Source organism: Megascapheus bottae, chromosome 6 (genome assembly GCF_031878675.1).
Source record: "Megascapheus bottae isolate mThoBot1 chromosome 6, mThoBot2.hap1, whole genome shotgun sequence".
Taxonomy (NCBI): Eukaryota; Metazoa; Chordata; class Mammalia; order Rodentia; family Geomyidae; genus Megascapheus; species Megascapheus bottae.
In genome coordinates, this window is record NC_143514.1 from 6,692,738 (window position 1) to 6,714,541 (window position 21,804).

Below are 21,804 nucleotides of genomic sequence, written 5' to 3' on the forward strand. Positions count from 1 at the left end.
AGAAGCAGTGTTGATATGTGAAGAAAAGCTTAGGCTTATTTCATATGCTTAGATGACTTCTTGTCTAATTGTTTTTGTCTTTCATATTACAATAACTCAGACTAATGATCAACATTTAAAACATGCAATAATGGCTAACTGAGAACTATTTGTATATCATAACCAAGAAACTACTGATCAGTAAATCAGTAATTCCTGTTCAGCAAAATCATAATAATAGGATAGCTTTAAAAGTTGTACCTTTTTATTTGTTTGTCCTTGCTTGCATCCTCCTTTGCATGTGAAATACACAAGCCTTTAGACAAAATGTATTTATTCTCTCTTTTGGAACTGACGTCTTTTAAAAGTCATCATCAAAAAAACTGTCTTTTTTTTCCTCAAGTTTCTGTTGTAGTGAATTAGATCTATGTGAACTTTCTATGTTTATATTTAAATAATTTGTTATTTTCTGTATCATAAGTTTTCAAACTGAAGTATGAAGAATTATTGTTAGTTACCTATGTTGATTTTGCTGCTAAATATTACCTTTGAATTTTTAACATAGAAAAATAAATGCCTCAAAAAGTTGTCAATTTTGTATAAATGTTATTTTTCCCATTTGGTGTTTTTTTTGGAGGGCTATCAATGTTATATTGTGTTAATATTATTCTACAAAACTGACTGGTACCAACATGAGCAATTTTTACATTGTATAGTATTATGAATTATTACAGGAGACATAGATGATTGTGACACACTGGCCCAAACCCGCATGTGTGACCTCCGGCCTTCAAAAACCCTCTCTCCAATATATGAAATGGATGTAACAGAAGCATTTGAGCAGAAAATGGAAACAGAAACACATGTTGTTACATCTGTGGATTTAGAAGATGATCAACACTTTGCAAAACAAGACTGGACACTGCTAAAGCAACTGCTGTCTGAACAGGATTCAAACTTAAATATTACAAATTCTCTTCCTGAAGACCTAAATCTAGCACAGTATTTAATCAATCAGACCCTCCTTTTAGCACGAGACAACTCTAAACCTCAGGGTATAGCACATGTTGACACTTTGAACAAATGGAGTGAACTAACATCTCCACTTGATACTTCCTCGGCAAGTATCACCATGGCTAGTTTTTCCTCTGAAGACTGTTCCCCTCAAGGGGAATGGACAATCCTAGAACTGGAAACTCAGCACTAAAAGTCTTAACGTTTTGGAAAATTTTAAACTATACCATCCCTTTATTTTTGATGCCTATATTATATCCAAATGATAATTAGCCAGAAATAGATTGTCTCAATATTGCTGATGTCTAATTTATTGAGGTAAACATTTATTTATTAATAAGATATTACATGTAGGAAAGGGTGTTTTTCTGAAGTTTTGAGCACGTTTTCTATAATTACTAGCGAAATTAGAAGACTTGTAAGGAAGCCCTGGCTTCAGTTTTCCTTCCTACCTTTGTTCTTGCTTATTATTCAAGAATTGAAAATGTGAATGCATAAGTAGATCAGTCCCCTTACTTTTAGCTCTGCATATGGTACCATAGTAATTTAACAATAAAAAACCTACTGTGCTTGTGTCAGATTATATAAAGTAAATCTGTGAAATAACATTTCAGACTCATAATGGGATGGGGTAGGCTGACAGCTGAATGTAGGAAGAAAACATCAGCTTTCCCAACCATTCAGACCCAGGAAATTGTGAAGTAAATGAACTTCGTTTCAACCATGTTTCTGATTTAAAAAAAAAAAAAAAAGCCCAATAAGACACCAGTAAGATGTTTTTTAGTTCTCTTATCCTATTTCCAGAAAGAGGCATTTGCACTTGTTCAAAAGCACTGTGAAACTTATCCACATTAGACTTTATCATTTTGCATTTCATGTTAGAAATGTTTTGGAACTGCACTGCAATAAGCTATTAACAAATACTAACTTGCAAATGGGTACATGAGGGAATTGAGAAGACTGAGTTAATTTTGATTGTGTGTATATGTGTATATTTATCAGCCTGGGCTATACAACAAGGCTTTACCTATACACTTATACACTTTTATTATTTTCTTAGTAAAATTATCTTTTAGCCTATAATTTTGGTAGAGATAATCTTTTCTACAAAAGGCTATTAGGGAGTAAATACTTAGACCTTTGATATTGGTGGTTGCCCTTTAGGATGAGGGAATTTTAGACCTCATCTCAAAGCTGTATAGTTAACTCATAATTCCACTGACATATATCAGAAAAAAGGAAGTGTGTGTATGTGTGTGACACACCCTAGTCTTGGAGCTTGAACTCAGGCAGGCCTATGCAATGTCTCTGAGTTTTTTGCTCAAGACTAGAACTCTGTCACTTGAGCCACAGCTCTGCTTCCTGAGATTTAGTGGTTAATTGGAGGTAAGAGTGTCAGATTTTTCCTTCTGGGGCTAGCCAGGGTAGACTTTGAACCATGATAATCATATCTCAGTTTCCTGAGTAACTAGAATTACAGGCATGAGCTACAGCACCTGGCTAGGAAGTCTTATTTTTGGTTTTGGTTTTTCACCAGTCCCAGGGCTTGAACACATGGCCTTAGCACTGTCACTGCTTTTAAGTTTCTTTTGTTTAAGATAGCCCTCTACCATTTGAGCCACAGCACCACTTCCAGATTTTTCTGTTTATGTGGTACTGAGGAATTGAACCTAGAGCTTCATGCATGCTAAGCAAACACTACCACTAAGCCACATTCCCAATCCAAGAACTATTCTTTACTTAGCAAGATTTTTAATAATTGATGATAATCTAAATTTGATCAATAGTAGTATCTGTGTATTCAACTTCAGCAGTCATTAATGCACAATCATTTGTTCTAAATAAAACATCATTACATTAGCATCAGATAATGCTAATTCAAGTTTTATGCCTTTTTACTAGAAGTTCTGTGCAAGGGTACTAACTCATCCCCAGATTACTTTTGTTGTTAGTGGTGGTGATGATAATGGTGTTTTTATTTTGTTTTTGTTTTTTAGACAAGGCTTTTCTGTACAGCCCAGACTGGACTTGATTCTCTTACCTCAGCCTCTCCGGGGCTGAAATTTCAGGTCTGCAACACCATGCCTAGGTAAATGGAGTCATTAATTGATTCATTCCAAGAAAAGGCATTGTATGAAGTGTGAAGATAAATAAGATTTTATTCCTACCCCCCAAACTGGTCAGTTTCTAGTGAAAGGGAAAGACATGTAAGAAAAAATTTAAAATACATTAATAAATCTAGGAGGTAGGATTAGAGAAACATAGTGACTGGACATGGGAACTAGAGAGAGACTCATTTTAGAAGTTTAGAAGTTTCTGACTAGAGTGCCTGGGTGGTTGATGATGTCATCAACCACAAATTAAAGCAAGTGTAGGAGTGAATATGAGTTTAATTAAGGACATGCTGAGTTTGAAATGTCGGTGGGACATTCAAAGGGCTGAGGACAAAAATACCATTTAGTAGTCAAGAAAGGAAAACTTAAGCACACTTGAAGGAGTATTAAAGAGAACAAGGTGAAGAAAAAGGAGTGATGACTATAAAATCTTGCTGCTAATTAAATGGGGTTGAATTGGAGCACACAAGATTCTACTTTGACCTATCAAAACCACAAGGATCTTTTTTCCTTTTTTTTGCGGGGGTGGGGGGGAGGTTGGTCAGTCGTGGACTTGAACTCTGGGCCTGGGCATTGTCCCTGAGCTCTTCAGCTTAAGGCTACCACCCTACCCTTTGAGCCACAGTGCCACTTCCAGTCTTCTGGTGATTAATTGGAGATGAGTCTCACGGGCTTTGTAGTGCCTGGGCTAGCTTTGAAGCATGATCCTCAGATCTCAGCTTCCTGAGTAGCTAGGATTACAGGTGTGAGCCACCATGCCCAGCTCACAAGGATATTTATAGGAGTAAAAAATATTAGCAAAGAAGACAAATGAGAGATCTTTATATGTTGTATTGGGAGTGCAAGTTATCTTTCCAGTAATAAATTATGTAATCCTACATTGAGAGTGTTTCCAACTTTATATGCATAGCCATTTTCTTTGTGTATCTACCCTTAAGAAATAAGTATAATCTTGAGGCTAGCCGTGGGGTTCAAACCTATAATCTCAGCTACTAGGGAAGCAAAACTCAGGAGAATAATAGTTCATGGCTAGCCTGGGCAAAAGAAACTCAAGACTTTGTATCAACAAAGTTTGTTGTTGTGGTGTGCCCCTGTGGTGGCAGCTACGCAGGAGAGATAAGTAGGAAGATGATGGGCCAAGGCCAGGTCCCAGCAAAACCATGAAGCCCTTAGAACTAAAGTAAAAAAGGTTTCCTGTGTGCATGTCTCAAATACAGTGTGCCTTCTCAGCAAGCATGAGGCCCAGAGGCAAAACCCCATACTACCAACAAAAAGTAGAATCCCAAGGAGGGGATTACATCCAAGCCTAAAATCCTGAGGCAGGACAGTCACAATTTGAAGGCCAACCTAGGCTGTTTAACAAGAGTGTCTCAGAAATAATCATCATGATCACCATCATCATCTCAGAAATTTGTCGACAAAAGTGTTTATTTTAGTATACATACAGTAATGAAATGAGAAGAAGCTAAATGTCAATAGTAAAGAAAGGCTAAATAAGTTTTGGCACATTTATATAATGCACTATGCCATAATTAAAATTGCTTCAAAAAACTTCAATAACAAGAAAAATGCCTATAAGGGAAGAAAAATATGCTGGCACTGGTGGTTCATGTTAGGTTTAGCTACTCAGGAGGCTGAGATCTGAGGATCATGGTTCAAAGCCAGCCTGGGCAGCAAAGTCTGTGAGGTTTATCTCCAGTTAACCACTAGAGAACTAGAAATGGCCTGTGGCTCAAAGTGGTGGAGCACTTGAGTGAAAAAGCTTAGAGATAGCTTCCAGATCCTGAGTTCAAGCCCCATTACCAATAAAAAAGAAAATACCAAAATGGTGTATATTGTCCCATGTTTTCTGTCTGTGTGAAAGTATTTAAAATAGATCAAATTCAAATATGCAGTAGTACTGTCTTTTGTCATTGTAATAACCATTCTAATGGGAGTGAGGTACCACCTCATTATAGTTTTTATTTGCATTTCCCTGATCATAGTCCTGCTCACATATTTTTTAATCTGTGTGTGTGTGCATTTGTGTGCGCGTGTGTGTGTGTGTGTGTGTGTGTGTGTGTGTGTGTTACCAGGGATTAAATCCAAGGCCTTGTATATGCTTAGACAAGTACTCTTTTTTTTATTGTAATTAATAAAAGGGTTACATGATATTTGCCAGATAGAAGGTGCATTAATTCACATATATTGATACCCTTTCACATTAGACAAGTACTCTTAACACCAACCACCATTCCTAGCACTGTTTTGACTATTTGCATATTTTCTTTGGAGAAATGTCTATTAAAATCTTTTCCCTATTTTAATTCTCTTTTTTAAATTTTAGCATTCTATTTAACAAGCAATACCCCATATATATATATATATATATATATATATATATATCTTTGTAATATGTTTCACCAAAAATTATTGAGATCTGTGATATTTTATAGATACTTGATAATTCTATATTCCTATTTGTGAATTACATGTCTTACTATTTGGTGCATGTTTTTAAATTGTAGCATACCCCCATTTCTGTTTGTTCTGCTCACAGCTTTTTCCTTTTTCCCCAAACTTTTGGCAGGTTTTCTTGTTTTCCTCATTTATTATTTTCTTATCTCGACATCTTCACTGTGGCATTTTAACATAAAAGAAAATTCACTATTGCTGGTACAGAGTTCAACACATTCTCAAAAATGCAAGTGACTGTACTTTGAATGTACCAACATCATACATGGAATGGTTAATATAACTAATATAAAAGTATATCAAAAGAGAATACATTATGAAATTAAAATAATGCTGTATTTAGTGTAATTTATTAAACTATGTCATAAAATTGAGGAAAAACTATTACTAATTTATACCATGAATTACTATCTTATTATAAAATAGTAATACTATACCATTGTTCCCATCTTTGTAAAGAATTTACTCCTCATAGTAGCACTAGGGACCTTTCCCTGGCATCCCCTGGACTATTAGATGTCTCTAGAGTTTGGGCCATCTGCCAGCAGCCTCTTGTTTGGCCCACAGTTAGCTCCACACCCTACCCCGTTAGGCCTGAGAGTGCCGTGCAGCTGCACCCCAAAGTACATTTCAAAGCGTAGGAGCCCAGTTGAGGTGAAAGCTGCCAGGTCTTCAGGCTATAGTTACTTCTAAGTCATCATGTGCCTCTGTTCTGTGAAACAATAAGGGGTTATTACCCAAGCCTGCAAGCTCTGCAGCCTGCAGGTAGGTGCTGGATATGAGGGTGCTCTTTAGTGGGGCCCTTGAGGGACCAAGGTACTCCAGCCTCATTTTAGGCAAGCTCCATGTTGTTTTCAAGCTTCACCTTTTCAAAAGCTTGCCACTCCACCAAAACTTCCATGTTTGGGGAGCCTGGGAGGTCTGAGATGGCCTTGGCAGCAGGGGGTCTGGTCAGCTGCCTAGATCTGGTCCTAGCACTCCTTACCTTCACCTGCAAGGAGCAATGGCAGCTCCTGCAGCTCCTCCCTCTTCTCCTGGGACAGCCACTTTCTCCTGATACAGCTCATCCAGGATTTCTATTCTTTGTAGGAAACTATGGACTCTTTAGTGGTAGTCGTGTGGTCTGACAGCTACCTACATTGATACTGCAGTTCCTCCACTTGGTTCTCCACCTTATCCAGCTCTTGGGGAAAATGGCTCTGCAGACCAGTTTTATGTAGTGTCCAGGCACCTGCAGCAGGCCTGCTGCTCCTGCAGCTGTTAGCTGAACTTCACCTTCTTTGATTCAGCAATGGATAGTGCTTCTACATAAAAATCCCACATGGGTTGTGGGTTGCCTATGTCCTCTGGGACAGTCACATCAGGTGGAGTCATCTTGACTCTTTTATTCCTCTCTACTCACTCCACCTCCTTCAGCCCAGCCTATAGCTGCTCATTCTCCTGTCTTGTTGCTTTCAAAAACTTGAGTGTGCCCTGTAAACTTTTGAGGTACTGTTTTGCCCTCTAACTTGCTCTGCATCTGCCTCTGCTCCAGCTGCTCCAGTAGCTGCATCTGCCTCCCCAGGTGCTGTTGCAGGGCCTCCTTCTCTGAGGTCAGCTGCCACTTGGAGGCCATAAACTGTTCAGGTGACTCTGAACTGCAGCCGGACCAGGTACTAGTCACAAAGCTCCTGCAGCAGGAAGCTGGCAAGCTCTTCCTTCTCACTCATCCTGCAGAAGGCATCCTGCATCTGGGCATCTGATCTTTGAACTTTCTGTTGTACAAAAATGTGCATCTCACCGGGTGCGGTGGCTCACGCTTGTAATCCTAACTACTTAGGAGGCTGAGATCTGAGAATCTCAGTTCAAAGCCAGCCCAGGCACTAAAAAAGTCCAAGAGACTCTTACCTCTAATTAGTCACCAAAAAACTGGAAGTGACGCTGTGGCTCAAGAGGTAGGGCAGTAGCCTTGAGCTAAAAAGCTCAGGGACAATACCCAGGCCCAGAGTTCAATCCCATGGCCAACCAAAAAGAAAATTGCATCTCATGGTCTCATGTTCCTTTTCCATTGTCTCAAGGATCTTATGCCAGTCCTGGGCCTGTTGATTCCATTCCTCAGTATGCCACTCCAGTAACCACAGCTGTTCCTGCTGCTCCAGGTTCTGGAGACAGAGGCTCTCTTTTCCTGCATGTGAATATAAAGTTGTTCCTTCAACTTGGATAGCTGGTTCTGTAATTCTTCCTAGGCCTCAGCCTACAATTGCAGGGAGGGGAGCCCCTCTTTCTGCTCTCTCATTTCTAGCAGGTTGGCCTCTAGTTCAAAAACCTGCCTTACCCCTTGCTCGTTCTCCTCTCTAGTTGGCTCATCTGCTCCAAGAGCTTCTGGACTTTCTTTCCATGTGGAGCGCTCCACCTTCAAATCCTCTATGAAGTTGTCTCTCTCCAACCTGAATCTTGTCCCTGACCTCATATTCTCTAGCTCTGTCTCCTGTTGTGCACATTCTTCTATTTCTGTCCCTGGTTACTGTCTCAGGGTGGAGATTTACTAAAGAATGAGAATAGGACTTGTGACATATTGTTACAGATTCATTGTCAGTGGAAAGGACACTGATAGAGAATGACACAGAGGGAGGATCAGGGTCGGCATGGTCTTTGGTTTCTAACCACCAGCAGTGTTTATCTTGTGGTGACTGCCTTTTTAAATTTTCCTCTCTGCTGGCTTTGGCGAGCCCAGGAAGACAATTCCTCTGCAAGAATTCTTAAGGTAAAAGTTTCTTGGCTGAAGCTAAATTTTTTTTGTCTTGTTTGCTTGGACATCCCAAAGCCAGGATGGGGATGGGGTTACATTCCTAGGTTCTGATATCACTACTTTATTCTGTCTCCAAAATCACCTTGATTCACTCAGTCACCAGTGGCATGGCACCTCTACCTCCATCAACTGCTGGCAGTGGTGTGAGCCAGTAAAAGGGAATGTCAGTGCTACTAGGCAACACAGAATGTGAGCATGGCCTCAAATGTTGTATTCCATTGGTCAGAAAAAATGAGGCGTGACCAGCTCCCTGTGATCCAGGCCAAATGAGTGAAGTTGCATGAGAGCTGTGTCTGCTGCCTCTTCCCCATCTCCCAGTCCATTTGGGAAGCAATTCATAGGTGTGTTATTGACTGTTCAAGACCATACCCTCCAATCACACAATTGGAGTCACCAAGTGATCTTGCAAGGTCACTGGCAGGCCACTGTCCTAGACCCTCCTGTGCTGCAGACTCACATGACCAGGGAAATCAGACCCTAGAGCTCAGGGTGTGAGTGAATGAGAAGCAGCAGGGGTACGGTATCACTTTACAGTCCCTCTCTTCATTTTCATGTCTTAGAATTCACCTCCAATCTACTCCCCATCCAATCCTCCAGACTCTCCCAGTTCCACAACTCCCTCAGTCATTCCTGAAAAGTTTCTGGTGCTGGTAGTGTGTTTGTTCTCCTCCCTCCTGGATCCAGCTCGGGATCTACTTCCTAGTGACTGCTCCTCTCCCACCTCTAATACTGGAATGTGGAACTGGGTCTAAGTGGTGCCATCTTAGTATCTTGGTGGATGATGGGGACTCTCGAGGTAGAATTCTACTTACCCACCTCCACCCTTTGTGATAGGGGCCTGAATTAAAAGCAGATGGGGCAGGATTTGGACAATAGGCTCCTTGACCTACCAGACCTGTGCCATCAATTGGTGAGACTCTGAACTCCCAAGCTCCATGTGACCCTGCCTCCTTAACCATGACCCTATTAAGAATGGACCTACATAGGATCCCCTTCTGCCACCACTGTGCCATGTTGCATGTCTCCTGACTCTCCTCCAGTCACCATGGTGTCCCTCTTCAACTCTCCGTAAGAGTTGATCTGGTTTGTGGAGATCGTTTCCTGTTCTTTCTTTACTACCCTCATGGTTCATTTTACTAACAGTATTAAGTGCATTGGAAGCAGCAAGTTTGGGCCAGGGAACATGAGTTTGCTTGCAGTCACCAGCTTTCTAATAAGGACTCCTGGTTCAACCGATCGAAATGTGGCTTCTCTATCTCGAGATAGAATTCCTGTATAACTGTGTAGCCTTTTTCTAGAAGAGGGCATTGCATCCAACAAAGCTCTCTCATGATTCTACTCCAGGACTGCATCAGAACAGAAAAGTTGCCAGGGGCCTTCTTATATACAGTATGGTACTTCTCTCTCTCATCTCACCCCAACTGTAGCCCACTCACCTCAGCTTTCTTCAAGATCTTCTCTTGACTCCCTCATCACATGAAGAATTTGCAAATTATTTCTCTCATTCTATAGGCTGCTCTTCACTTGGTTGATAGTTTCTTTCACTATGCCGAATTTTTTCAGTTAAATGCAATTTTCTGTTTTAGCTTTTGGTGTCTCTTCTTGTAAAGTCATATTTTTTAAAGTGTATTATCTAGATCAATACCAAGAGGTTTCTTTTTTTCTTCATATATTTTTATTGTAATTAATAGAAGGGTTACATTATATTCACCAGATATTCAAGGAGTTTCTTAAGAACTTAAAGTCTTTAATACATTAATTTTTTTGCCAGTCTGGAGTTTGAACTCAGGACCTGGGCACTGTCCTTGACTTTTTCAAGGCAATTGGTCTACCACTTGAGCCACAGCACCACTTCTTGCTTTTTCTGTGTATGTGGTACTAAGGAATTGAACTCAGGGCTTTATGTATGCTAGGCAAGCAGTCTACCCCTAGGATATGCTCCCAGCCCCTTGAATTAATTTTTGTGAATGAAATGAGGTAAGGCCCTAATTTTATCCTTCTGCATGTAGATAGCCAGTTTTCCCAGCATCATTTTTCAAGAGACTGTCTTATCTACATTTTGTGTTCTTGAAAACTGAGGCAGTTTAGTTGACTATAAATGTGTAGATTTATTTCTGGCCTATCCTGTTCCATGTGGTGCAATTTCTGTTTTTATACCAGTACCATGCTGCTTTTATCACTATAGCTTTGCGATGTGTTATAAGATCAAGCAGTGTGATACTTCCTATTTTGTTCTTATTGTTTAAGATTACTTTAACTATTCAGGGTTTCTTATGATTCCTTAAATTTTTGAGGATAATCTTTTCTACTTGAAAGAACTATATATGCCATGCGCCATGGCTCATGCCTATAATCCTAGGTACACCAGAGGCTGAGATCTGAGGATCATGGTTCAAAACCAGCCCAGGCACTAAAGACAGTGAGGACTCTTATTTCTAATTAACTACTTGAAAATGGGAAGTGGGGCTGTGGCTCAAGGTGTAGGGCAGTAGCCTTGAGGTGAAGATCTCAGGGACTGCACCCAGGCCCAGAGTCCAAGCCTCAGGACTGGCCAAAAAAGAAAAAAAAAAGAATTATGCAAAAATGTTAACAGTAGTTATGGTTAAGTGGGAAATATAGTTTTTATATTTTAATTAAATAATATTTGTCATGCTGTTTACATGGAACAGAAAAATACTATGTTATTTTGAAGTAAATAGTGGTGGTATACAGTTTCAAATGATATTTGAGACATCAAGGCATACACCTAGACTACTCTAGTGGGTTTCAAAATTAAGATTTTATTTATTTTATCAGATTTTACAAATGACATTGGGTTGAAATTATGATGAATAAAGGATCATCATAAAAGAGGAAATCTAGGTGTGGTGGTACATACCTACAATCCCAGTACCAGGACACTGGGGAAATTAATGAATCAAGGACCCTCAAAAAAGAGGAAAGCTAGGCATTGTGTTGCATACCTACCTATAATTCCAGGAGGCTGAGCAAAGTTCAAAGCTAGCCTGGGCCACCTAGTAAGATCCTCTGTCTCAAGAAGGAAAAGAACGGGAGGAAAAGGAAAGGACATGAAGGGAAATACAAGGTGATAGAGGGAGAATGAAAGAAGAAAAAATGGCTCATGCTTGTAATTCTAGCTACTCAGGAGGCTGAGATCTGAGGATCATGGTTCAAGCCAGCCTAGGCACTAAAGTCCATGGAGACTCTTGTCTCCAATGAAACACCAGAAAGCTGGAAGTGGGGCTATGACTCAGGGGGTAGGGCGGTAGCCTGAGCTGAAGACCTCAGGGACAATGCCCAGTCCGAGTTCAAATCCCATGACCAACAACAAAGTAAGAGAGAGAGACAGAGAGAGAGAAATGTAGGGAGGAAAGGAAGAAGGAAGGAAGGAAGGAGGGAGAGACGGAGGGGGGGAGGGAGGGAAAGAAGATGGGAAAAGAGGGGAAGGAAAGAAGCTGGGTTTGGTAGCATGCTTGTTTGAGCTGTTTTGGAGGCTGAGCTAGTCACTTGAGCGTAAAAATAAAGACAAGCCTGTGCAATATAACAGGACCCCCATCCCCCACACACACCATGAAAACACTGAGACAGAAGAGTAAGATCAGGACATAGCTAGTAAATTAATTAGGAACCCTATAGAGTAGGAGAAGATCTTCACCAACCATACAATGGACAAAGGCCTCATATCTAAAATACAGCAACAGCTCAAAAAATTGAATCACTCCAAAACTAATCTCCAAAGTAACAACTATCCCATTAAAAGATGGGCCAAAGATTTAAAGAGAGTCTTCTATGAAGAAGAAACAAAAATGGCCTATAGACACCTGAAGAAATGCTCAACATCTCTGGTCATAAAAGAAATGCAAATCAAAACAACTCTAAGATTCCACCTCACTCCAGTTAGAATGGCCAGGATCAAGAAAACTAATAACAACAGATGCTGGAGGGGATGTGGCCAGGAGGGATCACTACTACACTGTTGGTGGGAGTGCAAACTCATTTAACCACTATGGAAAGCAGTATGGCAGTGCCTCAAAAGACTAAACATAGAGCTCCCCTATGACCCAGCAATTCCACTACTTGGCATTTACCCAATCATCCGGAAACAAGGACATACTAAATCCACCAGCACAACAATGTTCACTGCAGCACTATTTACCATAGCAAAGATATGGAACCAACCTAGATGTCCCTCAGTTGATGAGTGGATCAACAAGTTGTGGTATTTGTACACAATGGAATTCTATGTCAGAAAAAACGACATTGTTAGGAAATGGAAAAACTTAGAAAAAGTCATATTAAATGAAGTAAGCCAGACTCAAAGGAACTTAGGCTCAAAGGTTTCCCTCATTTGTCATAATCAGTAGAAACCTTGGGCTCTCCTAGCAGAGATTTGCAATAGAGCAAAACCTAGATACATAAGGCCACATAGTATGACGCTAAATAAAAAGACCTCTAGGATATAGAAACAAAAGCCATATAATGAATGATTGTTGTCCTTAATGTAATCTCTCATCTCTTTTGCTGTCCCTTGGTTATCTCATGTTGTTACAGTATCTCACTTTGCTATCTGATATATTGGATATATTTGTATTTGGTTATCTGAAATTGGATAGGGAAGGGGGAAAAACAAGATGAGGGGTGAGGGTCGGGAGAGGGAAATGGGGACCAAGACATGTGAAAGGGTATCAATGTATGTGAATTAATGCACCTTCTATCTGGCAAATATCATGTAACCCTTCTATTAATTACAATAAAAATATATTTAAAAAAAGAAGAGTAAGATCAAACACAGGGTGCTAACTAATACAGAACATTTCAAAGAACTGCTGGCTTGGGTTATAAAATATAGACCAGCAGTAAAAAATAAAGCTGGAAACATGCAGCAGGTCAAAGAATGATGAGTCCAAAGATTATGAACAAGACATTTAGGCAAGGTTGATTTTTAAGCAAGGTGAACACATAACATGCAGAATTGTGAACCGTGCTTGAATTCTAACAGGTAAACGTTAGGAGGCTGATTGTTCCTGGTTAGAAAAGAAATTTTTAGTTTGTGCATGACACATTTGAGATACAGCTGAGATTTCCACAATATGAAATATAATGTCTCTCAAAATTCAGAAACCCATACCAGCCAGGATCTTTTCTCATGGTCATCCCATCTCTTACTAATTTCGGGGGGGAGGTCAAGATAAGGATTTTGGCTATGTCTAATGATCTCCTGTAAAATCTGTTTTGGAGTTAGGATTATCTACAGATTATTTTCTTTTGGTATCTATATTTTTGTTACATTATAAATTCTGGTGACAAGACTAATTGGAATCTTGCATGGCTAGATATAAAGCATGTGTATTTCTATTATTTCAAACAAATTAGTACCCATGATTCATCTTTCACACAGTAATTTCTTAATTACTTCTAAACTTAGCCAATATTAAAACCTTTCACCCTAACTTGAGTACTTCAGTTCTACTCTGACTCTATTTTTTTTTTGCCAGTCCTGTGCTTGAGCTCCCTGAGCACTGTCCTTGGACTTTCTCAAGGCTAGAGCTCTACCACTTGAGCCTCAGCACCACTTCCGGCTTTTTTCTATATGTGGTACCAAGGAATCGAACCCGGGTCTTCATGCATGCTAGGCAAGCACTTTAACCACTAGGCCAAACTCCTGGCCCCTCTGACTCTGTATTTTTATAGAGATATTATCTCAATCAATTAGAACATTAAATTTCTTTTTTTAATTATTTTTTATTGTGATTAATAGAAGGGTTACATTATATTCACCAGAGAGAAGGTGCATAACTTCACAAACATTGATACACTTTCTCATGACATGGTCCCCATTTCCCTCCCACCCTCCCCCCGCTTATCTTGATTCACCCCCCTTCGCTATCCAATTTCAAATAACCAATTAAGCACATATAAAATATATCAAATAACAAGGTGAAAAATTGTAACAATATGAGATAACCAAGGGATGGCAAAAGAGATGAGCGATAACAGTACATTAAGGGCAACAGTCACTCATTATATGGCTTTTGTTTCTTTATCCTGGAAGTCCTTACATTTAGTGTCGTACTGTTTGGCTTAATGTCTCTAGATTTTTAGAACATTAAATTTCTATACCAAGAACATGTCAGGAAACTATATTCATGCAAAGATGTAGCATTTTACCTTAAAGGAATTTCATATAAAATGTACTGGAGTTTACTTGCTTCCTCTTTTCTGTGTATTTCAAGCTCATTTTTAGCCTGGCAAGAGTGCTTCAATTTAAAAGCTGCAATTGAAATGTATCTTTGTTTAGGCCAGGAGTTTGGCCTAGCATACACAAAAACCTGGATTTGATTCCTCAGTACCACATGCACACAAAAAGCTGGACATGATGCCAGGAGCACTGGCTCACGTCTGTAATCCTAGCTACTCAGGAGGCTGAGATCTGAGGATCAAGGTTCAAAAACCAACCCAGGCACTAAAGAACATAAGACTTATCTCCAGTTAACCTCTAGAAAATGGGAAGTGGGGCTTGGCTCAAGGATAGAGTGGTATAGTCTTGAGCTGAACAGGTTAAGGACAGTGCCCAGGCCAAGTTCAATCCCCATGACCCACCAAAAAAAAAAAAATTTTGGAAGTGGTGCTGAGGCTCAAGTGGTAGAGTTCTAGCCTTGAGAAAGTCCAAGGACAGTGCTCAGGCCCTGAGCTCAAGCCTAGGACTGGCAAAAAGAAAACAAAAAAAACCCCAAAACCAAAACAAAGAAACGTATCTTAGTTTAAATAATCACATGCTTAAGGGAAGAAGATATCTAATACCCTTATAAAATTTGCTTTGGGGCCAGGAGTTTGGCCTAGTGGTAGAGTGCTTGCCTAGCATGCAGGAAGAACCGGGTTCGATTCCTCAGTACCACATGCATAGCAAAAAGCCGGAAGTGGTACTGAGGCTCAAGTGGTAGAGTGCTAGCCTTGAGAAAGTCCAAGGACAGTGCTCAAGCCCTGAGCCCAAGCCCAGGACTGGCAAAAAACAACAACAACAACAACAAAAAACTTTGCTTTTCTGATCTGTGCAGTTCTCAAAAATATGAATAATCTATTTTGTTAAATAAGAAGTTGATTTGCCTAAACTGTATCAATACTGAGTTGCTAGATAAGGAACTACAATCTTAGTATGCAAAAACTAAAACCTTAACTTTGGAGTGTAACAAACAGCTGAGTTATAGCCAACTACAAGCAGCCAGGCTTCAGCCAATGTGTTTGCCAAATGATCAGACCATATCCAAACAAGGCTAAGGTAGAGCTATAGCCAATCAAGTTAAATCTATACTTCCTGTTTCTGTCTATAAATAATATCTGCTCTTGCAGAGTAGAAGTGGCTAAACTCTTTCTGATTCTGAGAATTTTCCATTTCACGAAGCATTCTTTGCTCAAATTTCTCTGCTAAATTGAAAATGTCAAGAGATTGTCCTTTAAGAAAGAAGTACATTCTTTGCATTCTGATTTAAAGTTAATTCTAGAAAACAAACGCATTCAAGAAAACAGCATCATATTGAATCAAAAAAAAGGAATTAATATAGATACTTGTAGAAAATAATTTAAAATGGGAGGAATAGGAGTGATAAATCTAAGAATTGATTCCTAACATCAAAAGATTCAAAGCCAGCCAGGCACTAATTGAGACTCTTATCTCCAATTAATCACTAGAAAACAAGAAGTAGTACTGTGGCTCAAGGGGTAGGGAGGTACCGTTGAGCTGAAGAGCTCAGGGACAGCACCCAGGCAGAGTTCAAAGCCCCATGACTGACAAATATATATATATATATATATATATATATATATATGCATGAGGACACAGAGAATATACACAGATTGTTAATCTTGGAAGAAACTGTGAAAGTATATAGGACCTACCTTTCAAAAATGTGTTATCTGGGGGCTGGGTGTTTGGCCTAGTTGTAGAGTGCTTGCCTAGCATGCACGAGAACCGGGTTCGAGTCCTCCTTACCACATATGTAGAAAAAAGCTGGAAGTGGTGCTGAGGCTCAAGTGGTAGAGCTCTAGCCTTGAGAAAGTCCAAGGACATTGCTCAGGCCATGAGCTCAAGCCCAGGATTGGCAAAAAAAAAAAAAAGTGTTATGTGGACATTGGAGCAGGAACATACTGGTAGTCCCAGCTAATTAGAAGGCTAGGGCAAGAGGACAGCTTAGCACTAGAGCTCTACCACTTGAGCCACAGCACCACTTCAGGTTTTTCTGTATATGTGGTACCAAAGAATCAAACCTAGGGCTTCATGCATGCCAGGCAAGCTCTCTACCACTAGACCATGACCCTGGTCCTTGCCTAAATACCTTAATGAAAAGGCTTACAAGCTTTCTATTTAACAAAAACTAAAATTCAGTCAGTGAACATTGGCAAGTTGTTTAGCCAGTCTGGTGAATAAAATATTAGGAAAAAAAAGTATTAGAAAAAGAAGCATAAAAGAAAGTCTTTTTGAAAATAGGAATGAATTTAGTGTCATAATAACTTCCATTTGAGAATATTATATATAAGTAAACATAACAATTTTATACCAGTATAAATGAGAGCAAGTTGCATGTTTTGTTAACATTATAAAGTTATCAGCACTCATCACAGATACAGCTAACCAATTAAAATATACTAAAGTAGAAAATTGATTCCTTCAGAATTTAAACTAGTGTATGAATTTTAAATATTGGTCAAGTCACAGAACTTGCTGGAATTCTATTTGACTTCTAATTGCAGAATCAAGCAAAAATTCTGGGTAGATTAAATTCAGAGTCAATCCAAGAAGAATGTGTGGGATAATCGTGTTTTTCATTGTCAACAAGATAAGAACATCTAAAAATTGCTAAGGAGGAAATGAAAATGCGTTGGGCTGGCATCACTTGTAGCACATTCCCTGTGTTGATTTATATTATTACCACAGGGATTTACTCGCAGTCATCAGTGTCATGCTGACGCTACTGTCATTACAAATGTAACGCCCTTATCTGATGAGTTTTCATGTTAACCTCCTTTGCAGCAGGGAGAAAAACCATACCTGTTCCGTTCATTTTCTCACTGTTATGTTCTTAAAATGTTACAGTAAGTCATCTTCCCATGTATTTGAACATGATGTTGGCTTGTAAGTGTCCTAAAAATTGTTCTTAGAAATGCACATCCAATTAATAGACTCTAAGGTCTCCAACTACTCCATGAAGGAAAATGCTACCTATGGAAGAATTCTTAGGACAAAAGTTTATTACATTTTTCCCAAGGAACAGTACAGTTTTGTTTTGTGGGGTTTTTGGGAAGATATGACTGGTACCTGAGTCATCTGGGGGAGTGATGCTTCATTTCTCTACGAAAATAGCTTCACTTTCACAGTTCTCTTTATTTTAGCTACTAATAAAATTACATCTATATTAATTTTGGTCAACTGTTAACCCAAAATGAAAAGTCAAAGCGTGTATAGAACCTTTCTTTGCGAATTTATATACTGAAAGCTTTATAATAAGGGAAACATGGAAAGCAAATTAGGAATAATATAAGAATTGTAACAAAGGTTTATATCTTAATATTGAAGTACCTCATATCTCAATCAGAAGAAAGCTAACAATTTTATTTTTTTTGCCAGTCCTGGGGCTTGAACTATGGACTGGGCACTGTCCCTGAGATTATCTTTTACTCAAGTCTAGAGCTCTACCATTTGAGTCATAGATTCACTCATCCATTTTCCGGTAATGTAGTGGAGATAAGAGCCTCACAGACTTTCCTATCTAGGCTGGCCTTGAACCATGATCCTCAGATCTCAGCCTACTGAGTAGCTAGGTTTACAGGTGTGAGCAGCTGGTACCTGGCTGAACACTCACAATTTTAACTAGCTGAAGAATACAAAATTACCAAAACAAGGTGTAGAAATGATTTAAAAAAAAACACAGTGAATGGTAAAGTGGTTTTCATCATCCATTTAATAAAGATAAAATTATAAAATCTAATGTTGGCTATAGTGTAGTAAGATTAACATAAGTTCATGTATTGTTAGTATAAGTACAAGCTTTCTGGAAAACAACTGGCAGTAGTAATAAAGTACTTAAAAACTTGTCATAATCATCAACTTGGCAATTTCACGTTTAGAAATTTATGAATTACAACTAGTTAAAATATACAAATGGCTGCATATACATTATTTTTATTTCTGAAAAACAAATGGAAATATAGTATTTCCTAATAAGCCATTCTGATAATATAATAAGAATATTTAATAATTTGGGGAATGCTTGCAAAATATGAAGTTTTGTCTGTGCCTTTTCTAGTTCTCTAAAGTATAATGCCATATTGCTTATTTGCTAATAAATATGCTTGAAGCTAATGAGTATGTTGCTACAACATTGCTCTTAAACTATTCCATTTTTGTTTTATTTCTTATATTGGTAAATTTTTTTTGCCAGTCCTATGTCTTGAACTCAGAGCCTGAGCACTGTCCTTGGGCTTTCTCAAGGCTAGCACTCTACCACTTGAGCCACGGTACCACCTCCAGCTTTTTCTGTGTATATGGTATCGAGGAATCAAACCCAGGGTTTCATGCATGATAGGCAAGCACTCTAACACTAGGCCACACTCCCGGCCCTATATTAGTAATTTTGACTCTTGTTTTAGCTTGATTCTCCACAGGTCAATGTTTTCTTTGGATATTAAAGTACAAGACTTAAATGCAGAACCTTTGAGAGATGACTTTTTTTTTTTGGAGGAAGTCTGGGTTTTTTATTGTTGCTGCTTGTTTTGAGACAGGGACATGCTATATAGCCCAAGAATCTCAACTTCATAATCCTCTTGCCTCTGCCTCCTCCTTGCTGGGGTTACAGGTATGTGCCTGAGTGAAATACCAGACATACACTTTTGCTTTGATTGTCAAAGCCACATTCAAACCTATTTGGAGCCAGGGAAATCTACTAAGGCTAAACCACCAGTTATTTAAAACAAACAAATAAACAAACAAGAACCAACAAAATTACCACAAGTTGTGACCTTCCAACACCCAAATGTTACGACTTGGTGCTCATTCTCTCTTAGGGGTTGAGATGTAGTGGTAAGAAGTTAGGTGGTGGCAGTGTGCCTTTGAAGAAGCCTCTGGGACACTGTCCTCTCCTCTTTCTCTTCCTGCTGGCCAGGAGGAGGCATCTGTAGCATCACTCCCACCATAAAGTATTATGCTGCCACAGGTGCAAAGTAGTAGGATCAAGCAAATGTAGACTAAAAATGTGAGCCAAAACTAAGCCTTCTTAGAAACTGATTATTTCAGATAGTTTGTTAAAGAAACCAAAAGCTGATGGACCTATATACATAGGTCTTATATCAAAGAAAACTGAAAAGAGGTTCGATTTGAAAAACAATTGTTTTTCTTTCATCAGATTTCCTCTATGGTTCCCTTAGCCCAGTGCGCGCGCGCGTGTGCATGTGTGTGTGTGTGTGTGGTTTTCTTTTGATACGTTATAATGTGAAGGTAAAACACATCAAGGAGTTTGTGTAACACAAAAAGAACGTGCAGTGGAGCCTCAAAAGAACAAGCTTGTCTAATGTTTGCTATTGACCAAAAGGAAAAAAACAGTGAAGTGTGTTCAAAATCATAGATCTATCAAAGTAGTCAAAGCATGAAATACGTTAGAGGATTTGCTGCAACCTCTCACAAAAAACGTGAAGCTATTCTTTGTAGAGATTCTACAGCTTGTCCTTCTGAAGGTAATGTGTAAATATGGCATTGCAAGGTTTATGAAATATATATATTGATTGATTCTGTACTTTCTAGTGGAAGTATACATTTTCAATCCAAGAATCAATAATGTATGAAATTAATTTTTCATTATAGCTTTCTCACAGCTGCTAAATTAGGGATGTTCTGACTCTAAGCAGGAATGTGAAGCAAACATATTTTCTGTCTAGAAATTCTAGGGAGTTGAACTATTCCAGAATTGCCAAATATATTTTTGCATTTAATTTAAATATATTTGGGACTGAATCATGTAGGTATCTTTAAAAGCACAACTCAAACAGCTTTGTGCCAGTAACAAATTAATTGTAGTAACACACAAGTGTGACTGATGAAAACTCGTTAGTGGGGTAAGCTGTTTAATCATTTATTCCTAGCAAATACCTGTCAGACAGATTAATTAGCCTGGACCCAAAAGACTGAAGCTGGAAATAAATTAGTTAAAGCCTAAAAGTAATAAGGCTAAGAATTTTAATAAAAAATAATAGAAGCCCCACTGCTAATAAGCATCTTACAGCTATTCTCAGTCAATGAAGTCAGATATATTATTGCTAAGATACAAACTGGAAGGTACTTTCTGTAGAAGATGAATGATGCTTGAATATTGTCTATGTTTAGTAGTGATTTCTAATACCATCCACTATTTTAAGTGTTTGAAGATGTCAGCAAACTGAGAAAACAAAAATTCCATGTTCTAGAAGACTTTATCTTCTAATGAGAGGTGAAAGAATGTGACTTAGTGGTACAGTGCTTGCCTGGCATGCATGAATGAATCCTTGGGTTTAATTCCTTAGTATCATATAAATGGAAAAGGCCAGAAATGGTGCTATGGCTCAAGTGGTAGAGTGCTAGCCTTGAGCAAAAGAAGCTCAGGGTCAGGGTCCAGTCCTGAATTAAAGCCCAGGACTTGTACGTACACACACACACACACACACACACACAAATAAAAATATGTGAATTTTATAGTATGCTGTAAACTGACAAATGCTATTAAAACAAAAAAAAACAAAGACTGGGTTACTGGTAATTCTGCATGGTCTCAATTGTAAATGAAGTCATGCAGAGCTATGTTAAAAAGGTGACAGTTGGGCTAGGAGTTTAGCTTAGTGATAGAGTGCTTGCCTAGCATCCATGAAGACCTGGGTTCAATTCTTCAGTCATATATACATAGAAAAAAGCCAAAAGTGGTGCTGAGGCTCAAGTGGTAGAGCTCTAGCCTTGAGAAAGTCTAAGGACAGTGCTCAGACCCTGAGTTCAAGCCCAGGACTGGCAAAAAAAAAAAGGTGACAGTTGTTTAGCCAGGTGCTTGTGGCTCACACTTGTAATCCTAGTTATTCAGGAGGCTGAAATAAAAGGATTGCATTTCAAAGTCAGCCTAGACAGGAAAGACTGTGAGACTTCTTACCTCCAACTAATTACCAGAAAACCGAAGTAGAGCTATGGCTCAAAGTAGTAGAGCACTATCCTTGAGCACAGAAGCTCAGGGACAGTGCCCAGGCCCTAAGTTCAAGGCCCACACCACCACCACCAACAACAACAACCTGACAGTGAACAAACTAGAAGAAGGAGACATAGTAAGCTACAAAACTATCTGGAGAAAAAAGCTCTTCAAACAGAAAAGCTGGTGCAAAGCTGTGAGGCAAAAACAGGCCTGGCAGATGTGAGAAGCAGGGAGGAAGGATAGTATGTCTGCTGCAGTGGGGCTA

The 21,804-nt window shown here is 39.0% G+C and overlaps 1 protein-coding gene across 1 annotated transcript in view; it reads left to right on the forward strand.

The window, feature by feature from the left end:
- Nucleotides 1-1,920, forward strand: part of Btbd8 (BTB domain containing 8) — an 82,422-nt gene extending 80,502 nt beyond the window's left edge. The window contains exon 18 of the mRNA XM_090334194.1: nt 714-1,920. Coding sequence (XP_090190320.1) covers nt 714-1,186 — 473 coding nt within the window. The 3' untranslated portion in view covers nt 1,187-1,920. The remainder of the gene's footprint in view (nt 1-713) is intronic.
- The last annotated feature ends 19,884 nt before the right edge of the window (nt 1,921-21,804 follow it).